The 19,824-nt window shown below is 33.7% G+C and overlaps 1 protein-coding gene across 6 annotated transcripts in view; it reads left to right on the top strand.

Moving 5' to 3' along the window:
• The window catches only part of DENND1A (DENN domain containing 1A), a 701,497-nt gene that overhangs the window by 209,326 nt on the left and 472,347 nt on the right, over positions 1-19,824 (top strand). For all 6 annotated transcript variants that reach the window (XM_074293045.1, XM_074293044.1, XM_074293042.1 and 3 more), the window contains one exon: positions 6,451-6,570. Coding sequence is in view for 4 of the 6 variants with exons in the window: in XM_074293044.1 (XP_074149145.1) it covers positions 6,451-6,570 (120 nt within the window). In the remaining 2 variants the exon portion in view is untranslated. The remainder of the gene's footprint in view (positions 1-6,450; positions 6,571-19,824) is intronic.

Here is a 19,824-nt window from a genome sequence, read left to right as displayed (position 1 = left end):
CTTTGAAGATACATTAAAAAGTATAAGATAGTGTTGACTTTATCATTAAAAGATTGTTTTTTAGAGGTACTTCTATTTTTTGTTTTGATTCTTTTGATTAGCTGGGAATTAGGGTCCAATTGGATTCAAAATTGCTGATCTACTTGGGGCATCTATAGTAGAATTATTTTTTAAAAAACAACTTCATGAAGAAATTTTATCCTGAGGAATTGTTAAAATTTAAAGATTGAGAAAGTTAAAAAATTATAGTAAAGTTGTGGATTCTGTTTCCAACTCTACCACTAACTTTGAGTAAATTGATTTTATTTGTAAAATGAGGGGTTTATACTAAATGAATTTTAAGGTTCTGTGAGCCTCTAACCAATCTTTCTTTGTTTTAAGATTTCTCCCAATTCCTATGTATTTGTGTCTCAAAAGTTTTTTTGAACTTTAAAATTGTTTATGTTTTTTATATTTCATGTTAGATCTACATTCTCAAGGCCTTTGAATTCTGACATTCTATGTTCTGTGCCCTAAATTTCCTTTTGCTCTAATTCTCTATGGTCTGTGTTTTCTTATTGTGTTCTAAGTTCCCTTATAACTCTGACATTTTATGATCATTTAATTACTGTAAAACAAAGAATTACTGCTGAAGTTGAGGGTAAACTATTAAGAAATGAGGTCCTTTTTTTCCCCCCAAAGGAGTCATCTCAGACAAATATCTAATATTATTATAGTCTGTATCAACAAGTGAAAAGATGAATCGGTTTTTTGCCATGCAGAAACCTTTAAGGCCTATTTGACAGGGACTTCCTGATTATAAGTTAACTGGAAATTGCCCAAGAAGAGATATGTTAAAATATAATAATTTTGAGCTTTCTCATTTGGTAATGTTTGTTACCTAATTATTCATTAGCAGTATACCCAACCAGTCTGTAAAAGTAAGTGTCCTAATGTAAGCTATGTAGTCTCTAGAGTGCCCCTTCTCTTTGAATTAGATGTCTGACTAGCAGCTGTTGTTAACCAAAAGCTCAATACCTATAAAAAAGAATTACAGCCAGAGGGGAGCATCTTCTCCTGGTTGATCTGTCCAAGTTACCAGGATTCAAATGGTAGTTTCTCCCATAGGAAAAGAGATAAGCCAAATACAGAACTTTTAGGAACATAAAAATGTCAGAGCTGAAAGGAACTTAACAGGCTATCTGTTTCAATTCATTGGTTTTTACTGGTAAGGAAGCTAAGTCTAGAGTGTAGGTGTGATTATTCTTTGAAAGTTAGTGACAGAGTCAGAACTAGTATCCCTGTCTCCTGATTCCAAATTTAGTATTCTCTCTTTAGTACTTGATCCTATAATTCTTCTTGTCTTGAATAAACGAATGAATTCTTTTGAAGTCCCAGATAAATAAAATAGTTGCACATTTCACATTGCTAGTTTTATTATTATTATTATTTGTGAATATGAAAGATGATCTTCATGAAAATCTGCTCTCATGTGTTGTGTAGTGACTTGAGGATGGTGTCCAACTTTCTAGTCATGTAAGCATCATCAAATCTTATGAGTTTCAGTTTCCTCATTTGTAAAATGAGGATATTAATATTTTCATGAAATCTTTTTACAAAGAAGACACTTTGTAAATTGTAAAATACTATACAAGTATATAATTATTGTTCTTCCACTAAAATCTTACTCTTGAAGTGTGGAGGTGACCTTGCAGGTGCTGCCAAAAGAGGACAAGCTATTGTAAGACCTACCAACCATCAGTGGTATGGGAACCTTGTCCATGGAATTCCTAATGGTTTTCTCAATAAGTTTATCTTATATCTGTTGTATGGATCTTCTATATAATTATATATCTGTTTTCTTTTCCTTTTGAATGTATGATTCTTAAAGGCAGGGACTGTTTTTGCTTTTTCATTCTTTCCCTATGGCTTAAAGCAATGGTTGACATATAGCTAGAACTTAATGAATACTTGTTGATCAATTGAGTAATAGTGTGTCATTTATCAGAGGGCTAGCTCAGCTGAATGAAAAGAGATTCATTACCAGATTGTTGACCATTAGGGGGTATTTTTTTTTTTTTTCTTGGCCTCAGCAAATTAGCTACTAAGTCATGAAAAAATTGTGGTCTGTATCATTGGGAGAAGTGCCCATGTTGATGGTATTATAGGTCCTCTGAAGTATTTTGCATAGGTTTTTTTTTTTAAAACAGTAATATATTTTTCTGTAACACTATAATTTGTAAAAGACTTTAGCCAGGATCTTATAATTACAATATGAAATAACTTTGAGGTAGTTGTGTAGATTGGATTATTAATTCCATTTTACCAAGGAGAAAGCTGAAGCTTACAGAAGGAAAGTCAGCTGCCCCAGGCCACACAGTTGCAGAATTAAAAATTGAACCCAGATATTTTTGAATCCCCAAGGTCAGGATTAACCCATCTTATTGCTAGAACCTACTACTACTTACAAGTTCTCTTTATATCCTGTCTTTTTTTTTTTCCCCTTCAAGGATTAAGAGACAGGTAATTATAACAATTTTAATTCATGTAATAACTTAAAAATTTACAAAGCATTGTCCACCTCATAGTCATGTGAAGTAGTAGGACAAATATAGTCATTTCTGTTTGACAGATGAACAACCTGAATTCCAGAGGAGAAATGTGACTTGCCCAGTTAAATGACTTTTAAATTTGAACCCTGGTTTTCTGCCAGTATTTTTCATTCTACTCTACTGCCTCTCAAACTTATACCAAGGACTGGATGGGCATTTGTGAGGCATCAAGTATTTAAATACAACACATCCCAACTAGACCAACAAACAATTAAACTTTTTGGAATACTGGCAGAACCTTTTTTTTTTTTTTTTTTTTTTTTTTTTAAACATCTTAGAACCTGAAGTTCAGAGTTAAACTTATGAAAGGTACATTGTTTATGAGAACACAAAGCATTGCCTTAAAAAAATCTGGGGTGCATTTATAACTTAAAATTTTTCTGACCTCTTGTGCAAAATAATTCAATCACACAAACCTTCCCCCTCCCCCAAGTGAGCCTTGCTTTCGTCCCCAATCACTTTAATTATGTGAGCTTGAATTTTGTTTCTCACACATCCTCAGCTCTCAACCTTGTTAAAATTAATCATATAATTCTTCTTTAAAACATAGTATTAAGTCACCATAGTAACATCGCATCCAAGCTTTATAGATAAAACATAACAGCCACAAGAAGGTAGCATTGGGTGTCCCCTCGACAGCTCTGTAACTTTTATAGAAATGTGTTTCTTCTCTTGGCTTGTTCAGGATGTATGATAGCATTACTTACACCTGTTTTTATTACCACATTCCTTTAAATTGCTACCTTGTTTCTGTTCACATTCTTGGTTAAACCTGGCAGAAGAAAGTGTTTTCCTTTTCTCTTCTGAATTATTTTCTTAGCTCAGCAATCAATCTCCAGACAATATAATCCCTCATCCCCCTTTAAATTGAAATAGGTTCTTTCCTGGACTTTTGTCATAGGAAAACCTTGTTAATTTAAAGTGATGGTGGTGATGGTGGTGGTGGTGGTAATGGTGATGAAGATGATGATGATGATGATGATGATGATGATGATGGAGAGGAAAATAGGGATGGTGATATATATTTGGGATTAAATTTTTTTTTAGATGAAAAAGATTTAAAAACAGTTTCCTACAAATAATCACATTTGAGAGATCCTGTGAGATACACTAGAACCCCGGAAAAAAAAAAAAAAAAAAGCAGAGGACCATATAATTTATAGCTCGAGGGGTTCTGGTCTGATCCTTCATTTGTAGTTGAAAAAGCAGAAACCTAGAAATTGGAAGTGATTTACCCAAGATTATTCAGGTACTAAGTAGTGAGCTAGGATTCTGATCCAGATTCTATGGCTGAACATCTAGAGGCTTTTCTACCACCTCACTTGCACATGCTAGGTTAGAAAACCCTGGTTGGAATCCCAGTTTTGTTACTTACTGGCCATATGAAAGTGTTCAAGCCACTTTTCTCCTCTGAACCAGTTTTATCATCTGAAGAATTATTCTAGTAATATTTCTACTCCTAGAGAGTTGAGAAACTTATTCTATAAATCTTAGAGGCCTATTGAAATGACAATGGTTGTCATTCTATTTCATCTTGACCGTAACTCTGGATAGTTGTTGAACAGTTGCTTTTTTCATAAGACCCCCAATAGCACAAATAGAATAGCCCTTATTTTAAAAGTGAGGGAATCAAGGCTTAGATAGGGGAGAGTGCCTTTACTCAGGGTTACATAGCTAGTATGTGTCAGAACTGGGATTAAAACCCAGACTCCAAGTCTTACACTTTTTTGACTCTTTTTTTTGTAACCATAGAGCTCTATCTAAATGTGAGCTGTTATTATTATTATCATAGCCTGGCAACAAGACAGTGAGGTGGGAAATATAAGTATCGTTATCCCTTTTTGACTGATGAGTGAATAGAGATTCAGATTTGTTCAGTGGAGTTGGTACTTGAATTCTCGTGTCTCAGGTATTGGGCTTTCTCCACTAAACCACATCTGCTGGCAGAGATAAAAGCTATTGGTATTTGGTGCCCCTTGCATAATGCTGCCAAACAGGACTTGCAACATAAGACCCATTAAAGGTGTTCTGTATCCCAAAGGTTCCTTGAGTCTTGATTTACAGGTATATCTTTTATCCAGGGCTTTTATAAGAGCTGACTTTTAGAAGTCTTATGTAGTGCAGAAGACTAATCATTATGAGTGCTATCTTTAAAGAAGAATACTTCAACTATTGTTTCCCATTTTCTCCTTGATAATGTTATTCATTTAATCTGTTTAGTGAATTATAGAGAAGAACACTTCTTTAATCTTACTACATAATACATAAACTCATTTTTGAGACTTTATGTGGAAAAGAAAATGTTTTAAGTATGAAAATTCATAAATTACACTGAAAATTTTGGGAAGTAAATTCTTTGTTAATTCTAAAATCTCATCAGAGCCATTCATTGCATTTTAATAATAAATCACAAGTATTTATTAGGCTCCTGTTGTCCATGCACGTCTCAGCTAAGGAGTCATACCTTTGTGGCAAGGTTTCTGTAACCTTAATGTTCTAGTGTTCCAAGTCCTAAAGCTCTTTTTAAAAGCTGACATTACTAAATTCCATTATTAGAATTTTAAAATAACTATATTTGTATTAATTTAAAATCATTTTTATGATTGATTATAATGTATTGGTTGTGTTTTTTTTTTTTTTTTTTTTTTTTTTTTTTTTTTAAAGAACAGACATTGCATTCTAATTTTACTTTGAGGTCTATATTTGTGATGTGCTTTTTATTTTTGTTTTAATGCGGTAAAAACATTGCTTTGTTTAATGCTTTTCTATAGCATGTTTTTCACTGTCTTGGAAAGCAGCTTGCATTGTTAAAACAGTCTGGCTTTCCTGGGTTCCAAAATGAGCTGCTCTGGGTTTCAAAAATTTTATAAGGAAAATGGCATTTGGGAAAACAAATGCACACCTTGTTCCTTGTATCTGTAAGTGGTTTTGCCAAGTAGCCCTAAGCATTTCTAGGGCATCATTTAGAATCATGTAATCATAGAACCAGGAATAAAGAGTGAGAGAAATACTGTAGAAGGGAGCTTGGGGGGAAAAAAATGACGACTGGAAAGGATATTGAAAATCAGAATATTTAGAACATTAGAGCTAAAATGGGGCTAAAAACAGAGAATGTCAGTACAGGAAAAGAACTTAGAACAGAATGTTGGGGTATGAGAGGACTATAGAACATAGCTTGTGTTTATGTGTATTTGTTGCTTTACATGTTCAGGGTGTCTCAAAAGTACTGATGTATTTTCAGATGATTAATCTTTGAACTGCAAGGAAGACTTTTGGGATACCTTGTACTATTGTATTTGATCCTTACAACCCTCTGAAGTAGGTGCTCCCTTTCCCTCATTTTTGTAGTTGAAGAAAATTGAGGTTGAGAAGAGTTTAAGTGACTTGCTTGAGGCCACAAAATGATAAATGTGTAAAGTGAGATTTGAACTCAGTCTAATTATTCCAGGCCCAGAACTGATTCTGACCTTTCTCTTCACATAGAATGTCAGAATTGACAGAGAGATCTCAGAAATCATATATTCTAATTTGTTCATAGTTCAGATGTGAAACTTAAACTCCAAGAAATAAGTTAACCTGCTTAGATTATCCTACCAGATAGTGATAAAGCCTGGGATTGACTTCTTTTTATTTTAGGTATAGTGATATATTATTTTTCAAAGGTAGTCCTGGAGATTGAGTTTCTTACTAATTTCCCTTCCATGCTGATGAAAAATGTAAATGTGCAAGTTCATTTCGAGAACCATAGGCTCACTGAGAAAGGAAATGTTACAGGTTCAATGACTTGGTTTGATTAGATAATTTTTATCACAGAACTGGTTGCACAATTTATTTTCCCTTTGTTCTTTCTTTCCTTTAGCCTTACAGTGAGCCAAGTTGGCCAGAATTTCACATTTGTGCTTACTGACATTGACAGCAAACAGAGGTTTGGCTTCTGCCGCTTATCTTCGGGAGCTAAGAGCTGCTTCTGCATCTTAAGGTAAGGGGAGGTTGGGCTTTGGTTACTGGCTTGTTCGATGGAGCATTTATTATTGGGCCTCCTTGGTTACAAATGTAATTTAAGTTTTCCAGCTGTTCTCCATCGTTCCCTATCTCTTCTCTTCAAGTCACTGCACTTCGGGCAAAGGATTTCAAAATATTGTTCAATAGCTTTTAAGCCTAGGAAGATAATTTTCATTATTTATTTGTATTTTGTGCTTTGAATGAAGGAGTCAATGCCTCTAGGTCATGTGTGAAAGTTGGATGACATAGCTTGAGCTCTTCCTGTTATCTTGAACTGTCAGAAACTATCTTGTTAAGCTTCTTTTTAAACATTTTGTATATGAAAGATTATTAATAAACATGTGTCTGCATCTAAGACTCCCCTTCATCAGTTTCTACAGAAACTGCTTTTGGAGTTCAGGAAGGCTTTCCTGATTTTCTTCATCCTTTTCTTCTCTTCTCCCTTTACCCACATAGTAGTTTGTTTTCACTTTTATAAATGGTTTTTGTGTTAATTGATATAGAACTGTAGTTCTATTTGTGTCATATTATATATAATTATATGATTATATTGTAATTTTCCTGAATGACAAGGGGCATATTTTATTTAAATTTTATATCTTATCCAGAACTGAATTTATGGTTCTGCTTCTAGTAAAAATATTAGGCACTTTAATGGTTGTTGAAATAAATTGTTTTATGATTTCAGGACACTAAGATAATACTATCATAGAATCATTGAAAGTTATAATTGGAAAGGGGTCTCAGAGGTCATCATGTTCTACCCCTTCCTGAATAAGGAAGAATCTAATCCTTCCAGAGTGAGCCACCTCCACTTTTAAAAATCCTTATCTTTGTATTGGCTAAAATTTATCTTTCTTCAACATCAGCACACTGTTTTAGTCCTGCTCTCTTTAGGCCATCACACAGAATCTGATACTTCCATAAAATAGACATTCATACACACACACACACACACACACACACACACACACACACACACACACACAAAACTTCTCATTTGACTCCACAACATCCCTGAATTTAGAGTCATCACTGTTGTCATACTCTGGTCACATACTCTTTCTTCTGTGCTCCAGGCTAAGTAGCACCAGTAGCTCTAGCATTCCTCATGTGTCCCAGTTTCCAATCCTTTTTCCATCCTAGGTGCTTTCTTCTCTTCCCTGGATCTTTGTTAATCTCCATTTGTGTTTTGGCATTTCACTTGTTTGATGCTTGACTTCCTTCTACCAATAATGGTCAGAGTGAATTCTTGTGTAGAAGAGTTGTATGGAAATTGCATTTTAGCACTGCAGGGTGTTCTTGAGAGAGAATTAAAGATATCCCATACATACCACTCTCCATCTGTTAAATAGGTGTCAGAGGGGCCTGTCTCCTGTCTTTTGCTGCTAACATGGAGCAGCCCAGGTCAGGGGAACTTCAAGGTGCCCTTGACAAAATCCTGTTACCAAGGATGTGGACGTGGGCCTCTGAAATGAAAGGCCAGACCTTGGGTGAATTCCAGAAAGGGATATCTCTCTGGTATGCCAATTCCGCCATTACATTTTATTTTTTCTTCCTATTCCCTTCCTCCTCCTTCATCAAACACAGGCACAGAGGAGGAATGGAGCTCCTATACTTACAAGTCCCTTAATTTGAAATGCTAGACATTTATGTTTTGTGTAAGACTTATTGTTCACACCAGAGGTAGCACAGTATATTAGGAAGAGCACTGTACTTGAAATCAAAAGACCTCCCTTTAGATTTTGACACCTATGTGACCATGAGGCATACCTTACATCTCTGAATTCCTTATCTGTAAAAGAGTACTAGAATGGAAGTCAAGGGACCTGGGTCCTAGCCAGTCATAATTGATTGATTTTGGCCAGGTCACCTTACCTCATTAATTCATCAGTTTAAAAAAAAAAAAAGTATGCCTTACTTCCTAAAAATTTTTTAAGTACAGTGCTTTGTAAAAATTTAAGCATTATACAAAGGAAGGCTGCTGCTGCCGCCACTACCACCACCATGTATTGGAGTAAGTATGGATCTTTTCTAGTAAGACTGGAAAGATAAATTGGAACCACATTGTGAAGGGTTTTAAATGTGAAACAGAAGATCTTATATTTAATTATAAAGACCATAGAAAGCCATTGGAGTGACATGGTCAAAGATTTGGCAGCTTCATAGAGGATAGATTGGAGACTTGAGAGATGATGTGAAGTGACCAAATAAGAGAAGATTGCAGTAATCCAGGTGAGAGATGATAAATTACTCTGTTGCTATTTGAGTAAAGAGAAATTAGCCAGTTGGCAACTGATTAGATATAAGGAGTAAGGGAGAGTACAAAATCAGGGATAATAACAAAGTTCAAACTAAAATGCCTGGAAGGTAATGGTATCTTTGACAGAAAAAAGGATACTGTCAAAGAATAATGGGTTTTAGAGGAATGTTTGAGATATTTCTGTATCAGCTTTGAAATATCCAGTAGCAGTTGGAAATGTATGACTGGAGCTCAGAAGAGATTATTATACATTTGGAAGTTATTTGTATAGAAATTATAAGCCTATTAAAGTCCCTATGTGAGCGAGTGTAGAGAGAATAGAAGAAGCTTCAGAAAAGAGCTATGGGAAATATTTATCCTTAGGGTTTGGAATGTGACCAGAAAATCAGCAAAGGATACTAAAAAGAATGATTAGATGATAAGAAACTTTCAGAAGAGATTCTCCAGGAGGAAAGTTTCCAGAAAGTAGCTACTGGGTACAAGTTGGAGAAAAAAATAGCAGCAAATGGTCTTTGGGTTGAAAGAATCCTTAATATATACAATGTTATAACAGACTAAATTTAGTTTTAGAGCATGAATCTTGAAATGGCTGGCATTTAGAACATGGAATATTAGAATATAAATTTCTAGAGCTAAAAGGCAATTTAAGGATATATCTGGTCCACTACCTCCAACCCCTACTTCCCACCCCCAATCATTTTATTGAGGAAGAAATTTATATTTAGAGAAGAGAACATGAGATTGATTGCTGTAAGAGATCTTGAAAGTTAGGATTAAATGAATTAACCAAAGTCACACAATTACAAAGTAGCAAAACCGGTCCTCAAATGTAGGTGCTCTATCTACAAATACAGTATTTTTTTCTATGACACCATGATGAACTATTGCTTGTTTGGATTCAAGCATGTCTATATATAGCTATAGCTGTATATATTGACATGCATGTATTTATGCCTGCATATAGTCGTGAGTATGGATGCATGTGTATCTATGTATATTTATTTATACATACTTACCTAGCATGTCACAATAGACAAAACCCTGAAGTTGTTAGGAAGAAATATATAGAATTTTTATGTGACTATATACTTGATTTTTCTGGTGATTTCAGAAAGTATTGCAGTGTCATCACTTTTTACAAGATCAATGTATTTGTTATTATCTACATGGTATTATTTTTCTGCTATAGGTGAGAGGGTGAATAATCATTTTATCATTTTGGGTATTATTTTGTGAACTATTTTAAAATAATATGCAGGGTAATCTAGTAGCAAAAGATTCCTCAGGCCTAGGTTAAGTCAATTCTGTTTTCTGCATCCTGATTTCCTCATTTGTAAAATAAAGGGTTTGATCTAAATACTCATTTCCTCATTGTAAGTTCTATGTTTCTAGGTTCCTTGAAATTATAACAGTCTTTTATTCTAGAACTTCTTGAAAACTGTCGGTTGAGCTCCAATGTGTACCCATCCTGGCTGACTTTTATTTTTTGAATCAACAATATTATTTAATGTAATTATGGTTGGTGTCTATGATTGATAGGATATTCCAAACTGTAAATTAATATATTCAGTTTATTAAAATAGAAAGAAGCAATAGTTGATTTTTTTTCCTTTCAGGAAATAAGAAGGTTCTAGGAGGTTGTGTTCAGGCTATCATGCTTTTGTCTGTTTTCTTTTTAAATATGAAACAGATACTGACTTTATATCTGTTACCATAACCATGATTGGAGAGAACTTAGTTGATGATGAAATGATGAAATGAAACAATGCCCTGGAATTGGATTTGGAAGATGAAATATGAAAAAATTAAAAGTATTATCTTTGCAACTAGGAAGCAGGATCTTAGTTTTCCTATAGAAATATATTTCAGCTCATTATAAAGGATTTTTTAAAGCAATTAGTGTTGACCAATAAGAAAATATGTTATCTTATCAAATGACTTTTTCGTTAGAGGAGGTCTTTAAGTAGAACTCAGATGACTACTTGTTGAGGTTGTCATTGAGCTGATTAATACTGTAGATGACAATTGGATCAAACTACACCTGAGATCCTTTGCAACTGTGTATGTAACATTTCAGCTCTGTTGTGTTTTCACTTGTTTCAGCTAGCATTCTGTGCTCCCTTTAGGTTACCTTTTTATATTCTATTTTGCAAAATCGCTTGCAGGTCTTATCTTTTATATTTTAAGTTCCTAGAAAGCTTTCACATGCTAACATAGCTTCACCATTACATTTTCTAAGAATCTTTCCAGAAGCAATTTCTATATTCTAAAGACCCTTTCAGTTCTTACAGTCTAAATTCTAACATTGTGTTGTATAATCTACCACAGTGGAGACTGAATTATATTAATATTCACTGTGAGTAGTTTTTTAAGCATTAGAATTTTAAACCTACAGATTAAATTTTCTTTTACTTCAGATTTGCCCACACCTTTCAATCCCAACTCTCCCCCAAACCCTCTGCTGTGGACTCCACCCTTTTCTTGCACAGGCCCATATCCTTGACTCTATTTTCTCCCTCTATACTATTTTACTTGGTAATCTCATCAGCTCTCATAGGTTGAATTATCATATCTGTGCATATGGTTCTCAAATTTACCTAATCCTCTCCTTTGACTTTCAATAAATCTTCAACTATTTATTAGACATCTTATAGTTATAGTTATCTTACAATTTTCTTAACATCAACATATCCAAAATTGAACTCCTCTCACTCTCCAAATTCTTCCATTTCCTAACTTTCTGCTTGTTGTATGCAGTGATACCATCCTCCTAATCACCCCAGGCTCAAAACTTAGGTATTATCTTCAACTCTTTATATTCCCTCACCTATCTATATAAATATTTACCATGGCCTATAGATTTCACCTTTGTAATATCTCTCACTCCCTTTTCTCCTTTCACACTGTCACTACCTTGGAACCGACCCATTTCATCTCACATGCCTGTATCATTAATACCCTGTTGGTTAGTTTTCTTCCCCCAAGTCTAACTTCAATCTTCAAAGTGATATTCCTAAAATACAGGTCTGACCTCTCTATTCAATAAATTCTACTTGTTCTCTGTTACCTCCAGGATCAAATATAAAATCCACTGTCATTCAGAACTCTACATAATCTGATGCTCCTTCTCATATCTTTCCTATTTTATTACATATTATTACCTTAGTTGTGTTTTTCTTTCCTCTCCACCTCTCACCTCCCACTCCATGCAGTGTATTCTGATTGTGACATTGCCTCTCTAAAACAGATACACCATCTCCCAACTGCAATCATGTTCATTGGCTATGCCTTTACCTAGAATGTTTTCCCTCTTCATCTCTATCTTCTGGCTTTCCTTTCTTCCTTCAAATCCTAACTAAAATACTACTTTCTATAAGAAGTCTTTCCCAATCCTCCTTAACTGTAATTATGCCTGTTCTCCATTGATTATTTCCAGTTTATCTTATATAAAGCTTGTTTGTACACGAGTATATGCATATTGTCTTCCTTATTAGACAATGAACTCTTTGAAAATAAGGATGGTCTTTTACCTTTCTTTGTATCCCCAGAACTTTCTACAATTCCTGGTACACAGGCATTCAATAAATATTTATTGATTTACTAATTGATATGTCTATTATAGGGTTGCTAAAGATGTATTAAAATATGTTCTTTGAGGAGAACTAATTCCTAATCAATCAACAGAGGAAGTTCAAGATCCCCAAGCCTCATTGTTATTCTAGGGGTAGAGTGTTTCATTGTTAAAATATGTTATTTCCTAATTCTTATTAATTTAAAATTAAATTTAAAATAAAATTAATTTAAAATATTTTAGTTATTTATTTTTGATTGATTTTATTTATTTTTTTATTTTAAAGCTTTTTAAAAACTATCATTTTTCTCATTTTACATTAGCAAAATTGTCCAATTACTGAAATATTTAAATATTTGGAAATTTTTTATTAAAATAAACTAATATAGACGGGGGAGCTAAAAATCTCAAAATGAAGCTTATATTTTTATGGCTAGACAATGAAATCTTTTGCTAAAAAACAATAGAATTATTTCATTAATAATTGGTGGATAAGCATACATTCTAATATACTTGACAAGCAAAAATTTTTTTCTTCTATTGAGTTCCTTGGAGAGGCAGTCTAATATAATGGAAAGTTCCCCTTATCTTGAAGCCAGAATACCTGAGTTCAAGTTCCTACTACAACACTAACTTGCTTTGTTACCATTTAGAGCTTCAATTTACTTTTTTTATTGACTCCTTTAATCTTACCTGTCCATTTTATAGACGAGTATACTGAGTCACAGTCAAGAGAAGGGATTTGCTCAGAATGACACAGGTAATAAGTAACACAGCTAGGATTTTAATTAGGAGTACTTGATTTTGAATCACAGGGACTTTATTTTAAATTCAATGCTTTTTTCAGTATTTCATAGTGAATAGACCCGTAGGCTTTTCTACAGGAAGATCTGAATTCAAACCTTGCATCTGACACTAGCTTTGTGATACTGGGTAAATTTGTTAATTTCTTCGATCTTAGTTTCCTAATCTATAAAATGTGAATACTTATACTTGTAGTACCTACTTCACAGGACCCTTTTGAGGCTTTGGCATGATGTATCTAGAAAGCCCTTTGTGAACCTTAAAAAATATGTTTCATCCATCCACCCATTCATTTGTTTATTCATTCATCTTTTTATCTATCCATTAATAAATTAAGCTGTCATTTTATTTATATAATCATTTATTCTTCTATTCATTTATTTATTCCTTTGTTTGTTTTATTTCCTGTCCTACACTTTGCCATTTTTGTGATCCCTGCATGCTTCAGCAGTCTAGAATGGGAACTGCTCTTATTTTCTCTTGTTCACTGACACATTAATCTCTACCTGACCATAACCTAGGAAGGTTCGCTTTTCTTTGTGTAGTACAAGCTCGAATCAGAAACAAGAAAGAATCAAAGCTTTAGGGCCTTCAGCTTCCAGCTCTGTCAATGCTGGTATTTTTTTTTTTTTTTAAACCATTTGTAAGTGTAGGAGAAAAATCAAAAGAATCTGTTTCCTCAGGCAGGTGCTGGATGTGTGTGTACGAAGACTCCTTTAGTAAAAAGGGAGAGATGATTGGGGGGAGGTAGTTGGTGAGGACAGCGCTAAGCTCTCTACCTTAAAAGCAGGTGCTGTTGAAATATTCCAGAAACAGATGGAATACTCCATTTCACTTTCAAGCTATTTATGATAGTTTTGCCCGAGGGCACCCTGCTATACAAACAAGCATAATCTAATGTTGGAGGGTCTGTCTGGCCTTTAAAGTCACTTATCCCCATCCCCCAATAACTCTGGAAAAGTCAAGTTTTCTTCCTAGTACCCTAAATTTAATTTGGGAAAGCTGGGTTGCTCTATCTGTATGGAGGAGTTTCCTTATTCATTCAAGTGTCTCCTGCTTGCTCTGGATCCTATTTGGCTCTTTTTAATGGGGAAATATCAAGGTATTCTGAGAAGAGCTAGATGTGAAGTGAGTTTGTTTGTGGGTTTTGACAGTAGCTATGTAACCTTGAGTGAGTTGCTCTATACCTCTTTGAATCTCAGTTTCATCATAACCTCCAAGGAATGTATTGGGGTTGGGGAGAGGTGAAGAAGATAATGTGTATATCCCTATCTACAAGCTGTTATGGGGGAAAAAAAAAACTGCTTTATAAATCTTAGTGTTATGGAATTCACATTGTTAAAACTGGAAAGAAAATTACTGTATTACTCCTTATAGATACTTAAGGGGAGAAAAACCCAGTTTTTGGAGAAATAGCATGTAATTATCTTCATCCTCATTTGAATGGTGAAAGAACTGAGTGTCAAATAGATGTAGTAACTTGTCCAAGACTATTTAGTTACTAAAACTTGAACTTTTTTTGTCATTAGGTATTTTCTCCTTTCATTAGGTTTCCATCAGAAATTTTGCAAAGTTTAGTGTTACTACTTTTAGTTTCTAGGAAGAAAATCCTTCTTACCTTCTTTCTTTTTTAAAAATAAGGGGAAAATTTCAAAGTTTGTTTGTATCTTTCTTTCTTTCTGGTAGTAGTAGCAACTCTTCTTTATATGGGGATATTTAAATTAAGTTTAAATATCCCCACAGCCCTGTAATTTAGATAGTAATATTAGATAAAAGAGGAGAAACACAGAAGTGCTCTGGCCTCATGGGAGGATGACAGCTAGTCAGAGAGAAAAAGTAGAACTGCTAGATTTGGGTTCTGATTCAACTTCTGTATTCTTTGCTGAGGATAATGGCCTTTATCCTGGAAATTATGGAATAAAAATAGATAATAAGGAGTTGATACCCAAGATAAGGAACAACCAGAGCTTCTAGATGTAGTTGCTGATGTTACATCACTTGGTATATATTTTCAAGTACTGGTGGTAAGAACTGATCGATATAATTGCTAAGCCATTAACAGTGATATTTGAAAGATCATAAAAATAGGAGAGGTAGTGGGAAAAGGCAGATTGAAAAGGGATGGAAACGAATCACAAACTGTAGTCTAGTAAGCTTGACTTAGACTCCTGAGGAATTTCTAGAACAAATTGTTAAAGAGATGGTTAATGAACTAGAACAAGTAAACTAGGTTTATAGAGTCAGCATGTCTCCAGGAAGAACAGATCAGGCCATATTGTCTATCTTTCCTTGGTGGGCTTACTACATTTAAGCCAGGAGAATGAATGCTGATGATACTGTTTTCATACATTTTACAGAACATTTTATGTAGTATCCTAGACTAATCTTATGGACAAAATAGCAATGTGTACTAAGGAATAATTTAATTAGATAAGTTCAGGATTTGTTGAATTGAGAAGATAATCCTTAATAGTATAATTCCCCTTGGCTGCATCTCTACTGAGGAGTGCTCCAGTAGCTCATCTTGGCCCTAGCATGTTTGTTTAATATGTTTATCAATTACTTGGATAAAGGCAGAAATGGAGTGCTTATCAGATTTGCAGAGTACATAAAACTGAGAGGAATAGATAGCATACTGGCTGACATTATTGAAATCCAAAAGCTAAAGAATCTAATAAGATGAAGTTAAACTGAGGTAACTGTAAAGCCTTATATTTGGGTTAAAAAATGAACTTGACAAACTCAAAACAGAGGAATAATAAATGGTGGGTTTTTTGTTTGTTTGTTTATTTTGGAAAAGGTATGACATTTTTTGTAGACTGCACATTTAATCTGAGTCAGCAGTGTATTGAGGTAGGAAAAAAAATGTAATTTATAATCTTTAGTTGCATTATGAGAGGCAGATCTTCCAAGAATCCAGAGTATATTACTTTACTATGTAAAATATTGGATTCACTTCTTAGTACCACAGTTCAGAAAGCATATTAAACTGAAGAACACATAAAGAAGATTGTTAATTTGGGTTGTTTTGTTTGCATATTTATCAGACTGTTCTTTCTCTTTTTGATTTGTGAAAATGTTTAGAAATAAAATTTTCTGCTAACTACTGGTTTAGTTGCATCCCCCAAATTTTGGTATATTGTCTCATTGTTGTCATTATCTTTAATGAAAACATGTTTCTATGATTTGTTCTTGGCCCTAACTGGTTGCACTGTTTTAGGTTTCTCCATCATGTTCCCAAGAATTCAACATTGGAATACCTTATTATCCTAAGTTTGAATCAAACTTGGCACTTGCACTTCAACCGTGCTCCCTGCTTTTCTGATTGGCGTTCTGAGTAACAAGTTCTAAAACCTCCATTTGAAGATGGGACTTAGGCCAGTCATTTTGCTATTTCTCATCTGGCTATACTACTTTTACTTCTCCATTGTATTCTTCCTGTACTAACTTCCCACTCCCAAGCCTCATTTTTTAGTTTTATTTTGTATGTTGTCTTCCCTCATTTCACTGTAAGCTCCTTGAGGTAAAGTTGCTTTCCTTTTCATATTTGTATCCTATGCTGAGCACAGTGTCTGGTACACAGTGGATCCTTAATAAATGTTTATTTACTGCTTGACTTATCCATTCTTTAGGATTGTTATTTAGTTTTCAATTAATTTTTAATCATTGCGTTAGCAGCTCTTTATTGAATATAATTTTATTACATTATGTTCTGAAAATATATAGTTAACATTTGTTTTCTCCATTTATTTTTGAGGCTTTTGTGCCTTAATACATGGGAAATCTTTGTGAAGAGGTTAGGCACAGCTGATAAATAGACATACTTCTTTTTATTCCCATTCAATAATTTCCAGAGTTCTATCTTACCTACCTTTTCTAAGATTCAAGTCCCTCAATCCTCCTTCACTTCATCCCCCCCGTCTGAGATGGGTAAATTGAAGTTTCCTACTTATATTTTTATTATTTTAATTTAATTTTCCCTTTAATTATTTAGATGATTTGTCATTTGATGCATACATGTTTAGTATTGGTATTAATCACCCATTATCTTTTAGTAAAATATAGTTTCTTCTATTTATCTGATAGAGTCTATTTTTGCTATCATTTTGTCTGAGGTCATGATTATCGCTGCTACCTTTTTTTTAAAATTTTATTTATAAATTTTTTTTTGACAGTATATGTGCATGAGTAATTTTTTTTATAACATTATCCCTTGTATTCATTTTTCCACATTATCCCCTCCCTCCCTCTACTCCCTCCCCTTGATGACAGCCAATCCCATACATTTTACATATGTTACAATATAACCTAGATACAATATATGTGTGTAAATACCATTTTTTTTTTTTTTTGTTGCACATTAAGTATTAGATTCCGAAGGTATAAGTAACCTGGGTAGATAGACAGTAATGCTAACAATTTACATTCACTTCCCAGTGTTCCTTCTCTGGGTGTAGTTGTTTCTGTCCATCATTGATCAACTGGAAGTGAGTTGGATCTTCTTTATGTTGAAGATATCCACTTCCATCAGAATACATCCTCATACAGTATTGTTGTTGAAGTGTACAGCGATCTTCTGGTTCTGCTCATTTCACTTAGCATCAGTTCATGCAAGTCTCTCCAACTCTCATTAGTTGCCTTGCAATTCTCGACCTTTTATTCTTCCATATGAATTTTGTTGTTATTTTTTCTAGGTCATTAAAATAGTTTCTTGGGAGTCTGATTGGTATAGCACTAAATAAATAGATTAGTTTGGGGAGTATTTTCATCTTTATTATATTCACTCGGCCTATCCAAGTGCACTGAATGTCTTTCCAATTATTTAAATCTGACTTTATTTTTTGTGGCAAGTGTTTTGTAATTTTTCTCATATAATTCCTGACTCATAATTCTTTGGTAGATGGATTCCCAAATATTTTATACTCTCTACATTTGTTTGGAATGGAATTTCTCTTTGTATCTCTTGCTGTTGCATTTTGTTGGCGATATATAAAAATGTTGAGGATTTATGTGGATTTATTTTGTATCCTGCAACTTTGCTAAAATTCTGAATTATTTCTAATAGCTTTTTAGCAGAGTCTTTGGGGTTCTCTAGGTATACCATCATGTCATCTGCAAAGAGTGATAGTTTGATTTCCTCATTTCCTACTCTAATTCCTTGAATCTCTTTCTCGGCTCTTATTGCCGAGGCTAGCGTTTCTAGTACTATATTGAATAGTAATGGTGATAGTGGGCAACCTTGTTTCACTCCTGATCTTACTGGAAAAGGTTCCAGTTTATTTCTGTTGCATAGTATGCTTACTGACGGTCGTAAATATATGCTCCCGATTATTCTAAGGAATAGTCCATTTATTCCTATATTCTCAAGCGTTTTTAGTAGGAATGGATGTTGGATTTAATCAAATGCTTTTTCTGCATCTATTGAGATGATCATATGGTTTTTATTAATTTGATTATTAATATGGTCAATTTCCTAATATTAAACCAGCCCTGTATTCCTGGTATAAATCCTACTTGATCATAGTGTATTATCCTGGGGATGATTTTCTGAAGTCTTTTTGCTAATATCTCATTTAAGATTTTTGCATCAATATTCATTAAGGAAATTGGTCTATAATTTTCTTTCTCAGTTTTCAATCTACCTGGTTTAACTATCAGTATCATGTCTGTGTAATAAAAGGAGTTTGGTAGGACTCCTTCATCCCCTATTTTTTCAAATAATTTATATAACATTGGGGCTAATTGTTCTTTAAATGTTTGGTAGAATTCACATGTAAATCCATCTGGTCCTGGGGATTTTTTCTTGGGGAGTTGATTAATAGCTTGTTCTATGTCTTTTTCTGAAATGGGACTATTTAGGCAATTTATCTCCTCCTCTGTTAATCTAGGAAGCCTATATTTTTGGATAAAGTCATCCATTTCACTTAAGTTATCAAATTTATTGGCATAAAGTTGGGCAAAGTAACTCATTATTTCATTTGTAAGACTAACAATTTGATTTTCCTCTTTCCTTTTTCTGATCAGATTTACCAAAGATTTATCTATTTTATTGGCTTTTTCATAAAACCAACTCTTGGTTTTATTTATTAATTCAATAGTTTTTTTTACTTTCAATATTATTGATTTCTCCTTTTAATTTTTGTATTTCAAGTTTGATTTTTGGTTGGAGGTTTTTAATTTGGTCTTTTTCTAGCTGATTTAACTAATTGGTAATGAGGGAAGAAGGGAGCTCACAAAATCATGTGTATCTTATCCACCATCTTGGCTCTGCCCTGCTACCTTTTTTTTTTTCTTAACTTCAAGTGAAACAATAGATTTTGCTCAAATGCCTTTATTTTAATCCTGTGTGCTTCTTTATGTTTCAAGTGTATTTTTGATAAACTACATATTGATGAATTCCAGTTTTTAATCCATTATGCTATCTCTTTCATTTTTTGAGAGAGTTATATCATTCACATTCACAGTTATGATTCTTAATTTTGTATTTCCTTACATACTATTCTTTTATCCTTTTCCTTCCCATTGTTTCTAGATACCTCTTTATAAAGAAGAGGGAAGTAAAAGAAAAGGAATAAACTCAGCATTACTTTTCT

Source organism: Sminthopsis crassicaudata, chromosome 2 (assembly GCF_048593235.1).
Source record: "Sminthopsis crassicaudata isolate SCR6 chromosome 2, ASM4859323v1, whole genome shotgun sequence".
Taxonomy (NCBI): domain Eukaryota; kingdom Metazoa; phylum Chordata; class Mammalia; order Dasyuromorphia; family Dasyuridae; genus Sminthopsis; species Sminthopsis crassicaudata.
The sequence above is the reverse complement of the archived record's forward strand: the minus strand, read 5'-3'. Positions and strand labels throughout refer to the sequence as shown.